The sequence below is a fragment of the Phocoena phocoena genome, chromosome 15, assembly GCF_963924675.1.
Source record: "Phocoena phocoena chromosome 15, mPhoPho1.1, whole genome shotgun sequence".
NCBI classification, from domain to species: domain Eukaryota; kingdom Metazoa; phylum Chordata; class Mammalia; order Artiodactyla; family Phocoenidae; genus Phocoena; species Phocoena phocoena.
In genome coordinates, this window is record NC_089233.1 from 7,195,258 (window position 1) to 7,211,912 (window position 16,655).

General features: G+C 50.3%; 1 protein-coding gene across 1 annotated transcript in view; it reads left to right on the plus strand.

The window, feature by feature from the left end:
• Window positions 1–16,655, plus strand: part of MUC12 (mucin 12, cell surface associated) — a 32,765-nt gene that overhangs the window by 13,468 nt on the left and 2,642 nt on the right. Inside the window, exons 2-8 of the mRNA XM_065892509.1 lie at window positions 11,427–11,528; window positions 11,987–12,114; window positions 12,417–12,481; window positions 14,769–14,920; window positions 15,291–15,365; window positions 15,457–15,619; window positions 16,309–16,470. Coding sequence (XP_065748581.1) covers window positions 11,427–11,528; window positions 11,987–12,114; window positions 12,417–12,481; window positions 14,769–14,920; window positions 15,291–15,365; window positions 15,457–15,619; window positions 16,309–16,470 — 847 coding nt within the window. The remainder of the gene's footprint in view (window positions 1–11,426; window positions 11,529–11,986; window positions 12,115–12,416; window positions 12,482–14,768; window positions 14,921–15,290; window positions 15,366–15,456; window positions 15,620–16,308; window positions 16,471–16,655) is intronic.

Below are 16,655 nucleotides of genomic sequence, written 5' to 3' on the forward strand. Positions count from 1 at the left end.
TGTGCTGCGCTGGAGGCCCTCAGCCCTCCGCAATGCCTCCATCCCGCTGCGTGCATTCTGGGTCCTCTTCAGAAGTCAGCTCAGAGACCGCTGCTGGCATATGTGGTTTTCTTTGTTTCTCATCTGCTCCCTCCTCTTGGTACCCCAGTTCACCAAGAGGACCGATGAAGTCTTGGACAACTGAACAGTGGGGAGAAGGAATGGCAGCCTGAGAAAGTAGAAAAACACTGTAGGGCTGTGCGGGGGAGTCGAGGTGTAGGAATGTCCCAGAGGCGAGGGGCATGTGTGCCCGGTGGGGAAAGCAGGTTGGTGAGGGAATGCCTTTGGGTAACAGGAGCGTCAAAACCAGGTGGAGGCTTTTAGACACCAGAGGACCTCCAAGGACGGAGCAGGGGTAGGTCACCCCTGCCAGGACAGATGCAAAGAGGGACGTTGGGAGCCATCCTGGCATGAGGCCATGGGGGTCCAGCTGGGAACCCAAGTTCCTTGGAAATAGAGAGGAAGGTCCCTCTTGATGATGGGCACCAAGATAGATGGTTCTAGAACCTGTGTGACTGGGGAGCAGGAGATTCTTTCTGGTGGTTGACAAAGGGCTCCAGGCACGCCTGTTGAGCTTGGGGTGAGCATGGAATTTCTGGATGGAGCTTTCCCAGAGGCCTGGGACTCAGGAAGGAGGATGAAGATAGGGACGTGGTCTAGAATTCTCCATTCTCCATGTGCTGCAAGGGCCGCAAAGACCACACAACACCAGGGATCAACTTGAGGATTGGAGTCTGTGTCCTGTTTTGTGTACATGAAGCTCCAAAGTGTTCCTAGGAAGGGTGGGGGAGAGGAGCTGCTCAGGATGGCAGCAGGGAACAGGCACCAAGTGCAAGAGCCTCAAGGGGTCAGAGTTCTGGAGTCTAGAAAGGTGAAAGTGGAAGTGGAAACGTTCAGTGTATAAAAGTGTGGTGGGGCTTCCCTGGTGGCGCAGTGGGCTTCCCTGGTGGCGCAGTGGTTGAGAATCTGCCTGCTAATGCAGGGGACACGGGTTCGAGCCCTGGTCTGGGAAGATCCCACATGCCGCAGAGCAACCAGGCCCGTGAGCCACAACTACTGAGCCTGCGCGTCTGGAGCCTGTGCTCCGCAACAAGAGAGGCCGCGATAGCGAGAGGCCTGCGCACCGCGATGAAGAGTGGCCCCTGCTTGCCACAACTAGAGAAAGCCCTCGCACAGAAACGAAGACCCATGACAGCCAAATAAATAAACAAATGTGGGGTTTAAAAAAAAAAATAAAGTGTGGTGAAGGCCACAACAGACTTGTTCACAGTAGACAAAGGGGCAACCTTTGAAGCGTAGGTGACATAAATTTAGAGCAATTCAAAGGCAGTAGTTGTTTTTTTTGTTTTTGCTATTATGGATAAAGCTGCTACAGATCTTGTACACATTTTTGGATGGACACATGCACTCATTTCTCTTGGATTTATAATTGGAAGTAGAATCACTGAGTCACAGGGCGGGCTTATGTTTAGAGTTTTACGCGGAGTAATAAACTTACTCATTCAGCAAACACAGGAGACCTGGCTCTGCCCAGGCAGGTGCTCTGAGCCAGGTAGGATGAATAAGCCAGTTTATAGTCTTGTTTATTAGACAGAAACACGGGAACGGGGCAGAAAGAACCACAACCCAGGGCTGGTGCTGAGGCTCCGAGAGGGGCCCCGGTGGAGGAGGGTGAAGGGGGTGCCACTCAGAGGCTGTCCGCCTGGGCTGATCTGGGAGCCTGTAGGGAGAGGTGACACTGGAGTTTGCTGGCTGACGAGGAGTACAGGGAGGGAGTAGTAATAGATGCTCAAAGCCTTTAGACAATTTCAGAACTGACAAAGCCATACGTAGCTATGGACAGAACTGGAATAGTGGCAAACAGAGTCCCTGGGAACAACACATCAGGAAGCCACGCCTCCCGCTGTCTGGGTCTGACACTTATGATCAGAAGTGCTGGTGTTCACTGAGGGCCTACTATGTGCCAGACAGCGTTCTAAACGATATCGCAGTTAAATTTCCCAGCGACCCTGGGAAGAAGCACTGTTACTGATTTCTGTTTTATACATGGGGAAACTGAGGCATGGAGATGTTAACTAACTAGTTCAAGGCTTCCCATCTGTCAGGCGGAGGAGCCAGGATGGGAACCCACGCTGTCAGGCTCCAGAGCTCACATTCTTTACCACTTGCTCTAACTGGGGGTGTCCGTGTGTGTTCGTTTCCTGAGGCTGCTACAACAAATTACGATAGACTTTGTGCTTCAAACAACAGAAATGTATTCTCTCATAGCTATGGAGGCCAGAAATCCGAAATAAGGTATCATCAGGGCCTGGTCCCTCCAAAGGCTCTCATTGTCCCTTCCAGCTTCTGGTGGTTCTTGGCGTTCCTTGGCTGCGTGGCATCTGTCTTCTCATAGCCTGCTTCCCTGTTTGTGTCAAATCCCCCTTGCCTTTCTCTTATAAGGACACCAGTCATCGGATTTAGGGCCCACCCTAAATCCAGGATGATCTGATCTTGAGATCCTTTAATTACATCTGCAAAGACCTTATTTCCAAATAAGGTCACCCTCAAGGGTATATGGGGATTAGGACTTGGACATCTCTTTTGGGGGGGACATGCTTCTACAGCAATCAGAGCAGCAGCCCTTCAGGGAGGCAGTGGGCAGGGGCAGCGGCAGGTGGCACTGGCTGCTGGTGCTAGAAAGCCGGGAAGCCCATTCATTCGTCACAGGTGTGTGCAGGGCAGGGGGTGGGGGACGGAGGCAAGGTGGCCCCGGCCTTGTCTCACCCCTAAGGTGACTCTGCCAGGTGGGAATGACCTTCCAGAAAAGGAGACAGGCCCAAGTCACTGAGGTTGTGTGTGGCAGGGCTGAAAGTACACCCAGGACTGAGTGACACAGCCTAGTGGCCCCCACATGGCTTCTCTTGTAGGATCTTCTAGAACAGTGGTCCCCAACCTTTTTGGCACCAGGGACCGGTTTTGTGGAAGACAATTTTTCCACGGACAGGAGGTGGGGAGCGGGGGGTTGGTTCAGGCGGTGATGCAAGCAATGGGGAGCGACAGGGAGCGACAGATGAAGTTTCGTTCGCCTGCCCCCGGCTCACCTTCTGCTGTGCGGCCCGGTTCCTAACAGGCTGCGGACTGGTGCCGGTCCACGGCCCGGGGGTTGGGGACCCCTGTTCTAGAATGAGAAGGGTGGTGAAGACAGGCATCATTCATCCCCATTTTCCGGGGGAAATGGAAGTTCAGAGACGTTAACTGCACAAGATCCCGTAGCTGGGTAGCACCTGCCCTCACAGGTGTACCCCCCACTCCACACCCCACCCTTCAGGGCTGCTCCCATGGACCCCGCTGAGCCACCACAAGCAGAAATGTGTTTTGGAGGTGGTAGGAGGGGACCGTCTTATATCGAGGTGGAGATCTTCAGACTTGTCCCAAGGTGTTTTCGAGGGCTTTTTCCCAAGAATGCCACCAAGTGAAAAACTTGCTTGGCAAACCAGCTGCCTAACTCAAATGACTATCTTTTAAAGAAAGAAGCAATGAGAACTGTACACAGGACAAGAAAGTAAAATTTTACTTGTTTGGTAGGAGAGCTGGCGTCTTGGATGGCTAGTGCAACACAGACATTAGATCATTTTTGTTAAAGCACTTTGATCACAAAGGTGTGGGGAATCCCAGCTTGGGAATTATTAGTGATTTTGCATGAGTTCTCCAAGGTACTGGGCACACCTAAGTTTTAATTTTTACAGCATATGCATTTATTATGTTTAGACATTATATCGTGAATGCCTATTTATGGTAGAACATTTAGAAAATATAGACAAACAAAAGGAGGAAAATCTCTCTTAAGCTTACCACTCAGATAAACAGGGCTAACATTTTGGTCTTTTTCTGAACAGGTATTTAGATTTATTCTACGGGCAGTTTCTGTTTCAATGGCTGATTAATATTCTATTTTATGGAACACCCCAGTCATCTAACTGGTCCCCTATTCTTTTATTCTTGGACAGGTTTTCCCCAATTTTTCATAGATAATGATGCCATAAACCTTCTCGTAAAACATTTTTTTTAAAAAATCTGCATCAGATTACTTTACTTTAGGGTCAGTAACTAGAAGTGGAATCATTAAAATGGTATGACTCTGCCACGATCCCTGATGCACATTTCAAATTATCCTTTAGAAATATGATACTAAGCTAACATCCATCAGCATCTCATTCCCCAACCGATACCAGGTGCGTTACTTAACATCACAGAAGGGGGTGCAATGTGATAAGCTTACCAGTGAAGTTGACCATTTTCTTCTCATAGGCTTATTGGCCATGTAAATTGTTTCTGTGGAGAATGTCTGTGTTTTTCCTTTGCTCAGCTTCCTGGTGGAACATCTTCTGACCCTGGAGGTTGACTTTGGGAAGGAGTTTGCTCAACTTCTCTGACGCATCCTTTGGGGGTGACGTGACCACCAGAATCTCAGGCTAGGAAGGTTCTGAAGCTCTTCACAGGGCACTGTCTAGGGTGCCTTTTTCTTGTCCCTCCCAGAAATGAGTGAAAGCCTTGAGCATGGAGGGGGTTGCTGCCAGGAAGGTGTGGGATACGGCAGAGCCCTTATCTTTTTTTTTTTTTTTTGGTGGTACGTGGGCCTCTCACTGTTGTGGCCTCTCCCATTGCAGAGCACAGCCTCCGGACGCGCAGGCTCAGCGCCCATGGCTTACGGGCCCAGCCGCTCTGCGGCATGTGGGATCTTCCCGGACCGGGGCACGAACCCGTGTCCCCTGCATCGGCAGGCGGACTCTCAACCCCTGCGCCACCAGGGAAGCCCCAGAGCCTTTATGTTGAGGGTCTCAGTTAGACGGTGAGCAGGAACGAACAGCACCAGGGAGGAGAAGGGTGGTTAGGAGGCAGTGGTGTCTTAGGACCTGAAGGAGATGAGAAATTCCAGGAGGAAGGGCAGCCTGGTGAAAAGGACAGGGATTTGGGCACTCAAGCTGGTCGGCAACTATAGCGAAGACGTGGGTGGCAGTAAAAGGGAGTAAATGGTGTGAATTCAGGAATAAAGACCAAAGAGAGCCTGTCCAGAGGCCATGCCAACGAGTGTCCTGGCCTTCACTGGGGCCCCCGGCGTCCCACTCTGTAACTGCCGTGGGCTCCTCAATCAACCTCCATGCCTCTGCCCTCACTGCCCTTCACTCCAGGGCTCTGCTCCTAAGGCACAGCTGTGACCGTGGCCTTTTGCTGGATGTTCTCCACCGTTGCTGAGTCAAGTCCAGAGCTGGCTTCACACCCACCTTGCCAGCCTTCCTTCTGCCCCCTCTGGTCTCTCAGTATTTAGCTCCACCCCAAGCATGTACTCTGAGCCTCCACACATGCTGTTCCCCCCGCCTGAAACGTTCTCTTTGCTCTTCGCCACTCGAGAAACCCTTTTCTTGGGTTAAAAGTAAACCCTACCTTCAGATTGTGCTTGAATTCTACCTTCCAGCTGGGTGAACTCGGAAAATATTTAACCCTTAGAACCTCAATTCAGGTGTGAAACAGGAATATTCATGTCTACCTCCCAGGGTTACATTAAATAACTAAGAAGAAGTGTCACGTAGACTTTCCAGTATTCATTCTCTCCTTTACTCAAGACGTGCTCATGGAGCACCCACTCTGGCTCAGGCTGAACGGGGCAGAAGTGTTCTCTATGTGCTCAGAGAGGGGCAAAGGGAATTACATACACAGTCATTGAGTTACAGCTGTGATACGGCTACACAGGAATTTGATAGGCCGCCAATAAATGTCACCTCTCCCCACCCCTATTGATGCTTTGTGACTCAGTTAGGGACACGATCATAAATTGCCTTTATATGCTTTCTCATTGTTTGGCTTTCCCAACAAAAATAGTCTACTTTTATAACTTAAAAAGTCCAGTAAAATTTGTAATGCCTAAGTCCACAAAACCCCTTCTTTTTAAAGAAGAAGGGAAAAAGACAGCTTCGACATTACTTTCTTTTCAAAGCCTTCTGAGAAAGGCAGAAGGGTGGTTCCCTCCCTCTCCCACCCTGTTGACTCCCACTGTCCCTTCAAATGGGCCTTGACTGCCCCCGAATTGCACTGGGGGGCCAGGACCCCCCGTGAGGGGTAGGGGCTCATTTGTCCGCCAGCCTGGGTTTACTCTGAGCCCTGCCACCCTCTGCTTTGGGTTGACCAGAGGCCCCATGTGTGGTCTCTCTCTCTCTCTCTCTCTCTCTCTCTGATCCTCTTCATACCCAAGCCCCAGGGAGCCCCCACCTCCCCCGTTGGCAGCCTCTCAGCTCAGCCCCTTCTCTTCCCCATGCTGAATTAGGCAAAACCTAACACCGTAGGCAAGAGGATTGGGCAAAACAAACATATCTACTGACTTAAAAACAACCAAGCAAACTTGTCAATTTTTTACATTACTTTAGAATTCCACAAATCATAGGCATTCTGCCACCTTTGACCCGAACTGCCTTAATCAACGATTTGATATCACTCTTTCCCTAATGTTCTTTTTCTTTAAAAAATTTTTTTTTATCTGCCTGCTCCTGGTCTTAGTTTCGGCACACGGGATCTAGTTCCCTGACCAGGGATCGAACCTGGGACCCCTGCATTGGGACCATGGAGTCTTAGTCACTGGACCACCAGGGAAGTCTCTCCCTTAATGTTCTGACGGTAGCTCTGCAAAGCCAACGATCCAGAACTGTTGGTGTGAATGACATATCTTCGCTAATTGTCCACTACCCTGGCCTCCAGTCCTGGTCCAGCTCCTGGCCTCTCCCTGTGACTGTCTGCCTCTTTTAGGACCCTGTGAAAATGGGAGCATCTGGGAGGGCAGAGGGTGCCACTGCCTTGACGGCCTCCACAGTCCTCTCTGCCAGGGGCCAAAGTCCACCTTCCTGAGAGGTGAGAAAGATGCAACCCCAGGGCATCTTTGCAGAGGAGTGGGGGACCGACAGGAGGGACAGGAGGTCACATGCCCTGCCCTCTCAAGGAGATTTCTATACACCATCCTGTGGAATTCCTAATAATCCCTAGATTTATGGCACAATTGTCATAAAGATTCTATCCATATTCGATCTTATTCGTCTTATAGGCAGGGCGAAGAGGAGCCAGAGATTATAGTCCCAACTTCCATAGGAAAATAGAGTCTCACATATGCAGTCACATGTTCTTAGTGGCACAGAGAACACAGAAGCAGCCCTCCAGTCCCAGGGTGCAAGCCCAGCTCCCCTTATCAGAGAGCTGCAGCCCATTGAGTGGGCTGTGGGACCAGGGTGGAGGAAGAGCTCATCTGGGCAGTCGCCGGGGTCACAGGACAGCCAGGTAGTGGTGGTAGTATTCCAGGTAGAGTGGCTAGCCTCTGTGTAAGTGTATCTGGAGAGAAAGGACAGGGGATGAATTAGCCACAGTGATGTGTGACTGCCTTAGTTCTCCTATTCCTCCTGGGTCAGTGGGAAGTGCTGGGGTAGAGGAGGAATCTCACATGTAAAGGATCGTGAAGAGAGATTTGTCAGACTGTCAGCCACATGACGGAAGGTGAGTGTGTGGCCTGCAAATCACAGAATGGGAGGGGCAAAAGGAATGTGCAGGGGGTATGTGAGTACTAACATCAGCTTGAATTGATGCAGGAGTGCCAAAGGAAATGAACATGTCTCTGGGTGCCTGGGAGGAATGTACAGGCAATATTGGGTAACAGTATACATATATATTTGATGTGGAGGCATTCTTATTTAAGGTGTTTGCATATGACACTGTGGGTTGAGAAAAATCATATACATGTATATATGTCTATATATGTGTGTGTATGTATATATGTGCATACATACAAACATACAGATTTGTCAAAATCCACAGCCATACAACTAACAATTCAAGCCATAAATCACATTAACCCCCAGAATATTAGCTAGTGATACTTTGCCCTATAAATAAACTACTATACTCAACAGAAGAGACAAAGGTCTAGATCACCATTGGTAAATTATCCATATCTACAGATGCCCCTGACATAGGAGCATCCTATACCCCTGAAAAGGAAAGCCATGCTTCAGTGTCATAGGCTGACGAGCTATGTCCCAGGCAGCCTGGGACAGACTGCCATTAAACTCAGTAACAAAATCACATACCAAAGTATCATCTCTGAGTTTTCCCAATTCACTGTGTCGACTGCAAACACCTTAACCAAGAATGTCCACAAAACAAGTCCCGGTGACTCCTATACACTTCTAGTGGTGATGGACCGTCAGCCATAATTACTACCGGGCAATCCACTTTTCCTACAATACTCTAAGAATGATCAGTTCCATCTGCCACCTTCCATACTACTGCTAATATAAGAGCTTCATCACCTTCTGGTTCTGGTGAATCAACCACCACTCAAGTCTTTGGACAAACAGCCATGACACACACTAAAGAAACAATTCTCTAGACACGTTTCAGATTTGTTAACAACAGTCCTCCGACCACCTATACCGAAAGTGATGGAAGAACTGCATCCCCTTCAAGTCCTCATCAACTGTCTACCACTTATTTTATTCCAGGACAGACGACCACAACTTGCAATCCAAGTTCTGCTTCCAGCGAAAGCACTGTGAGTTCCACCACGACTTCCACTTGGTCAGAATCCACCATCTCTTCTGAGGGTTCCCACATCACAGGCCTTCAGAGTTCCACCACCACTTTGGGCTGAACTGAATCCACAGTCTCTTCTGAGGGTTCCCCCACCAGAGGGGATGGAAGTTCCCCCACAAATTCTGGTTGGTCTGAGCCCACAGTCTCCTCTGAGGGTTTCCTCACCACAGCCACTGGGAGCTCCACCACCACGTCTGGTTGGTCTGAATCCACACTTTCTTATGAGGGTTCCCCAACCACAGGCTCTGAGAGTTTCACTACCACTTCTGGTGGGTCTGAATCCAAAGTCTCTTCTGAGGATTCCCCCACCACAGGCCCTTGGAGTTCTGCCACCACTTCAGGTTGGTCTGAATCCACAGTCTCTATTGAGGGTTCTCCAGCCACAGGGGATGGGAATTCCCCCACAAATTCTGGATGGTCTGAATCCACAGTCTCTTCTGAGGGTTCCCCAAACACAGGACGTCAGAGTTCCACCACCACGTCTGGTTGGTCTGAATCCACAGTGTCTTCTGAGAGTTTCCACACCACATATGTTGGTAGTTCCACCACTGCTTCTGGTTGGTCTGGATCCACAGTCTCCTCTGAGGGTTTCCTCACCACAGCCTCTGGGAGTTTCCCCACCAATTCTGGTTGGTCTGAATCCACTCTCTCTTCTGAGGCTTCCCCAACCACAGACCTTCAGAGTTCTGCCACCACTTCAGGTTGGTCTGAATCCACAGTCTTTTCTGTGGGTTCCCACACCACAGGCCCTCTGAGTTCCACTACAATATCTGGTTGGTCTAAAGCCACAGTTTCTTCTGAAGTTTTCCTCACCACAGCCTCTGGGAGTTCCCCCACAAATTCTGGTTGGTCTGAATCCACAGTCTCTTCTGAGGGTTCCCCAATCACAGGCCCTGGGGGTTCCACCACCACTTTTGATGGGACTGAATTCTCAGGTCTTCTGAGGGTTCCCACACCACAGCCACTGGGAGTTCCACCACCACTTCTAAATGGTCTGAATCCACAGTCTCTTCTGAGGGTTTCCACACCACAGTTGCTGGGATTTCTACAGCCCCATCAAGCGATGGAGAGACATTCACTGGCCCAGCTGCATCAAGACAGACTGCCACTGTTGTCACTCAGAAAACCACAGATCACAACACCATACCTGATTCTCCTCAGCTCATGGACTCACCTACAACAACGGTTTCTAAAGGGGATGGAAGTCTTGTGTCCACTTCACGTCCAGTTGAATCCATTACCACATCCAGTGGTGATGAACAAACAATGACATTTTATATTGAAACCACTGTGTCCACGACTCTCTCAGCGCCATCAACACACACACCCTCCTCTTACTCCTCATCTTCTACACCTTTAAGTTCTGAGCAACTTTCTACCACCACCTCCAGCACTGGACACAGCACAACAGCAATTACTGAAATGCCCTCGGTCCTCACAACCATTTCCAAATCATCTAAATCAACCATTTCGTCTGGAACTTCCTATCCTGGGCATTATGGTAGCGTTGCTTCCTCTTCAAGCTCCAGCCAGCTGTTTACCACCCCCTCTGTCTCTGCACAGACAACCACAGGCCTCACCGAGGAAACCACATTTTCTACCTCTACTCCTGATTCATCAAAACCTACAGGTACCTTGAACAGCACTGTTACTGAAGGGAATGAAATTTCTGCTTCCACATCAAGGCCTAGAGAATCCTTAATCACTTCTGGTGGTTATGGACACATGACCACATCTCCTCCAGGATCCACTTTCTACACAACCTCCACAGAGGGGTCCACACCATCATTCTCTACCCCTTCTTTGCATAGTACATACAATGCAAGTCCTTCCGCATTAAGCCCCAGTGAGATCTCTACCCACATTTTTGTCTCAGAACCTATCACCATGACTGCCAAAGACGAGTCAACTTCCGGCTTTTCTCCTCCCCTGTCCTCCACTTCACCTGGCTCCACTGGTGCTCCAGTCCCTGGTTTCAGTACCATTTCGACTCTGCGTCCCCCACTCACTGGTACACACACAGCTGCGATGACAATCCACTCTCCAGCTATGACAACAAGTAAGTCTCCTTGTTTGTCACTCTATGGGTCCCTCCTGCTCGTCTTCCCTTATCAGCTAATCAGTTTTGTACTCCTTGTGGTCTTGTTCCACACTTCTAGTGCCTTTTTGTTACCAGTGTACATCATCCATGCAGACGATGCTGCTCCCTTTTGATTTGTAGGGCCCTTGTTTTCTTTGTGCGTCCTCTTTTTTAAAAAATTTTATTTATTTTATTTTTGGCTGCTTTGGGTCTTTCCTGCTGCACGCAGGCTTTCTCTAGCCGTGGCGAGCCAGGGCTACTCTTCGCTGCGGTGTGTGGGCCTCTCCTGTCACGGAGCACGGGCTCTAGGCTCACGGGCTTCAGTAGCTGTGGCTCGTGGGCTCAGTAGTTGTGGCACACGGGCTTAGTTGCTCCACGGCATGTGGGATCTTCCCAGACCAGGGCTCAAACTCGTACCCCCTGCATTGGCAGGCGGACTCCCAACCACGGCGCCACCAGGGAAGCCCCTGTGTGTCCTCTTTTATCTCTTGCTTCCTTCCTCTCTGTCGTCCCTCTTCCTTTCCCTCCTCTCTCCCGGGGGGTGAGGTGGGGACGGATGGATCTCGGTTGCTGCGTGATCACCTGGTCCCATCCCCATCTTTCAGTGCAGTGTCTGAATGATGGGACTTGGAACAGGAGTCAATGTTTTTGTGTTTTGGGCTTCCACGGTAACCTCTGTGAATGTTCTACCCCTTCTCAGGGCGGTGCTACAATGGGGCCACTTGGAACGGAGAAGAATGTGCCTGTACCCAAGGCTACTTTGGTTACCAGTGTCAGTCCCTCTTGGAACACTTATTCATAGGTAAAGACCTTTCCTGAGACTTGTAGATCATCCCCACATCCCTTAACCACTTAAAATAGGAGGGCAGCCCTGGAAGGATCATTTGCTACCACTGCTTAAATGTGCAGGTAGAGGAGAAAATGTGACTGTCACCCAGGCCAAAACCCAGGTAGAACATGGACCTTCTGCCTCCCTCTTCTGGGTCCTTCTCACTAGCTAACCTGCCTCTCTCACCAGGATGATCATCTGGAGGCCTCCACTTAGGTCTCTCTGGGTCGTGATCCTGGCCACTAGCTCTTCCTGGTATACAGAGGCGAGGGGCAGAAGTTTCAGCTACTCCTACCTGCCTTCTGAGTTTCCATCCTCCCTCCTACACACTCTCTCTACTTCCCCAAAGCCAATAGATGAAGAATTAACTAATCCTGGAAGGCATTACTGGGAGGTTGCTGTCTCATGCATAATGTGTCCTCTTCCCACAGAAGTCCCAGAAAAAATCAATGCCACTGTAGAACTGAGAGTGAAAGTAACTAACAGAAATTTCACAGAAGACCTAAATAACATATCCTCCCATACATACCTGAATTTTGTTCAACTATTCAAGAGTCAGGTAAGAGCAGAGGAAGCCTAGATTCACCAATGTGAGAGGGGAGGCCAGGGCTCATCTTGACTTACTGTTCAGGGCTTCTCAGCTCTTGGGTCCCTTCAGCCTAAGTCCTGAGAGGGGGGCGGTTCCTCTGAGGGCCTCCTTCCTTGAGCCGTACCCCTCCAACACATCCTGGAAGAGGGAACATCCCTCTGCCTTCCCTTCCTTCTTTCCAATGGGCCAATACAGGGGCTCCTTGGGGAAAGAGAACAGGGGCTGCTGCACACTCCAGGCTTCTGTGAGCTCAGCTGTCTTGTTTCTTTCAGATGGATAAAGCTTACAGGAGCAAAGACTTTCCACAGTACAGCGGCGTGATCATTAGGAAACTACTGTGAGTATGGGGGTGGAGAGCTTTACAGACTATGGGAAGCTCCTTCTCTCTTGCCTGCTCTCCTGTCTCCTCCTAGTATCAGTACCTGGCTGGGTCAAAAAGGCCCCCAGCTAGAAGGCAGCACCTGAGGGCTCTGAGACCATGCATTCATTCATTCAGCACTCATCCAAGTAACAAACTAGTATTGAAAGCCTGCCCTGTGCTAGGTGCTGGGAGCACAGTGGTTCTGGTCTTCATGGCGCTTAGAGTGGCAGAACACAGGTAGCAGAATGGCTGTGCAGTCTGTCTAGAATTATGGTAAGGGACACACAAGGTGCAGTGGGAGAGGTCCTGAACGCAAGCTCAGTGAGATGGAGGGAAATCCTCCTGGAGGGAGGAGGTTAGAAAGGTAACCTGTGCTAAGCTATTTAGATGTGAAGCATCAGCAATTGTGGCCCATTGGGATAGTATCTGATTTGCACTGCAGACAACTCAATTTGGCTACAGGGCTGAGAATGGGTGGACAGAGGAGGGAGATGATAGCAGCCTGGACCTGAGAGGTGATAATGAAGAAGAAAAGTATCCAGTGTGAAAGGTCTTTAGGGGGCAGGACCAGCAGATCATGGGAGTTTGATGGGTGTTTTGAGAAAAGGAGGAACGACACCAGATTTCTGGGCTTCTGGGAGTGCGGGGTGCCCTTTGCTGAAATGAGGAAGACGAAGATGATGAGACGAAGATGATGAGTTTGGCCTGGGGGCCCAGCCACGTGGAGTGGCTGAGTGATGGAGCAGCTGATGGTCAAACATGGGATAGGAAGGGTCTACAGTGGAGGCACTGGTGTTGGCATCCCTAGATAGACATCGCTGGAAGCCCTGGGAGTAGACCAGATGGCCGGGGCCGTCGTCACAGCACAGAAGCGAAGATGTACCAGGGAAGGAGCATGGGAAGCCCCAACATTGAAAGGAGAGGCAGGAGGATCAGAACTCTGAGAGGAGAGTGCAAAGAAGCAGACAGAGGGGTGGGAAGGGAGCCTGGGGGTGTCAGGTCCCAACATGTCCAGGGCCCTTTGGGTTCCATAGCCTAGTGTCCTCCACCCCCACCCAGCATCAGAGCCATTGTCTCCATCTCCCTTCTGGCTCAGGATTTTGTTGTTTCAAGTCCTCCTGGGTCCTGCTCCTGACTTCTCTGTCACAATGGCTGTGACTGGTGATGGACCTTGTCTCAAGTTCTTTCTGCTGAGAGCATTGCTGACTGTCTAACAAGAAGCTTCTGGGTTGAAGTCCAACGTTTCTAAAGCAGCTTCATGTTTCTTCATTTCTGAACGCTTACTTTTTTTGGTTTTGAAGATATAATCCAATAGCTTCTACTTCACATTTTCTAATTAAAAATGTTTTCATTGTAGTAAAATACCCATAACATAAAATCTGCCATTAACCACCGAATTCGCCACCTTAAGTGTACGGTCCAGCTGCACTAAGTCCATCCACAGTGTTGTGCAATCACCGCCGCCCTTCTCCAGAACTTTCTCATCTTCCCAAACTGGAGCTCTGTCGCCATTCAACAATAACTCCCAACTCCTCCTCATCCCACCCCTGGCAACCACCACGTTACCTTCTGTCTCTACAAATTTGATTACTCCAGGGACCTCCTATTATTACTCATAAATACTCATAGAGTAGTTGTTTTTTTGCGACTGGCTTACTTCACTTAGCATAATGTCCTCAAGGTTCATGCACGTTGCAGCACGTCTCAAAATTTCCTTCCTTTTTGCGGCTGAATAATATTCCATTTATGTACAGACTACATTTTGTTTATTCATTCATCCATTGATGGGCGCTTAAATTGCTTTCACCGTTTAGTTTTTGTGAATAACACTGTGATGAACGTGGGTGTACAGATGTTTCTTCCTGCCTCTGCTTTCAATTCTTTGGGCTAGATGTCCAGAGGTGGAACTGCTGGACCATATGGTCATTCTGTTTTTAAGTCTTTGAGGAACCATCGTACTGTTTTCCACAGTGGCCGCACCATTTTACATTCCCACCAACGATGCACGAGGGTTCAGTTTCTCCGCATCTTTGCCCAACAGCTTCCATTTTTAGGAATGAATTCCACCCTTTGGCATATATTGTTATCACAGGTTTACTCTGTAGCCTCCCTCTAGGTTGTTACCTGCTGGGAGGGAAGAGTCTCTATTCTGTCCTGCCTCTGGGACATATGGCTAATTGTTTCTCATCACCTCTCTTGCTTCTTGGGCCCTGCTTGCTGGGAGGGCGGGCAATACAGGGTAGCTGACGATTCCTAATTCCAGCAAAGGCAGCGTCGTGGTGGAACACGAAGTCGTCATGGAGGCAAACTTCACTTCAGAGTTTCAGGAGCTGTTTGCAAACCTCACTAAGATCATAAAGGCCAAGGTTATGAATGAGACCGGAAAGCTACCCAGTAATTCTGAAGTGTGCAAAAGTAAGCCCACCTAAAACCCCTTGATGTTGGTGGCGAAAGGATGGGAGGGGTCGCTTAGGGAGGTCTCAGCCCCATCCCCACACCTCACCTCTCTCCTCTCTTCCGGAGCTCCAGAGACATCCCTCCCCAGCAGTTAAGCCCGGATACCTTCCACAGACTCTGTGCTGCTGCCAGCAGTCCCTCCCAGTCCCGGGCTGAGGTTGTCACCAGCCCTAATGTCCCCATCTGAGCAAGCTCACAGGCCCAGCTGCATCTGGGGATGGCCAAGATCCTACTAGTCTTGTTCCCAGCAAGGAGGAGGGGAAGGCTGGCTGCCCCCAGGGGGCAGAGGTGCCATATCTATTTTGTTCTTTCCCACCACCCTGGGCAGACATCTCATTCCTGTGCTACAATGAGAAGGACACCTTCGTGAATGAGACCGTGAAGTTCGGCTTTGACCTGCAAGGTAAGCAGCTCCGCGGAGTGTGGATGGTAAACCTGAGGGCTAGAGGGCGTGTTCACCAGGCTGACGCTTCCTGCCCGCCCCCCACCCCCAGAGCAATGCACTCAGAAAGTTGCGAAGGAATTCGCCCAGTTCTACTACGTGGATGATCTGAATGGGAAGCTGGCCTGTGTGACCAAGTGCACCCTGGGGACGAAGTCGCAAATGAACTGTCACCATGGCTGGTGCCAGCTTCAGCGAAGTGGCCCCCATTGCCTGTGAGCGCCTGTTCCCTCTAAGCCCAGCATCTACCCTCTCTGGTGGCAGGGCCCCACTCTCCCCAACAGTCACCCAAGGGGGCAGGGTGGGAGTGGGCAGAGCTCGCAAGGCACCCCCTCCCCCCTCCTCTACACCCCTCTTTCTTCTACCCAGGTCTCCCATCTTCCACCCCACCAGAGGGAGAGGGAGGTGTAGATTATAGACACAGGCATCGTAGGACTGAGCAAGCCCCTTCCTGAAAAAGTTCCAGTTATCAATTTCCAAATCTGTATCCATGCATCTCTATCTCCATCTGTCATTCGTTTCCCTGACATCATCCCAGCCACCATGCCATTATCACCTCCCGCTGTAGCTGGGACGCTACATTTGGGAGATCATATATTAAAGTACAAAATATAAAACACGGTAACAGGCTGTCAAAGTGCCAACTACTCAGTGTTTAGATGGGTGAACATCACGTGTTTGGGACGAGGTACCGGCGCTCTCGGATTCTGAATTTCTGCTCCGCAGATCTGTGGTCCCTGCGCCCCCTCCCTGCCCCTCAGCCTTGGGAGTCAGGGAGAGCACCCAGCAACTGTCCTCAGAGGGAGAGCTGGTTTCCTGCGCTCTGACATTGAATTTTTTCTTTCGGGAGACTGGGTGGGTGAGGGATGCTGGTGGGCTGGCCTGAGCTTGTGTGTGTCCCCAGGTGCCTGAACTCGGACACGCACTGGCACTGGGGAGAAAGCTGTGAATTTAGCACCAGCAAGAGCATGGTGTATGGGATCGTAGGCGCCGCGGTGGTGCTACTGGTGGTCTTGGTGGTGGTCCTGGCCATCTTACTCCGCCAATCCCAGAGGAAACTGCACAGGTGAGCTTCTGGGGCTGGGGCTGGGCCTGGGGAGAGGGGACCACAGCCAGAATAACCCGAGGCTCTGCTCCTTCCAGCTGAGCAGTCAGCTGAGGCCCACGGCAGCCTGCTGATGTGACAGGACACGTCTGTTTGGCAGAGAAATGGAAACAAAAACATACGTACTGAAATTGGATTATGTGATG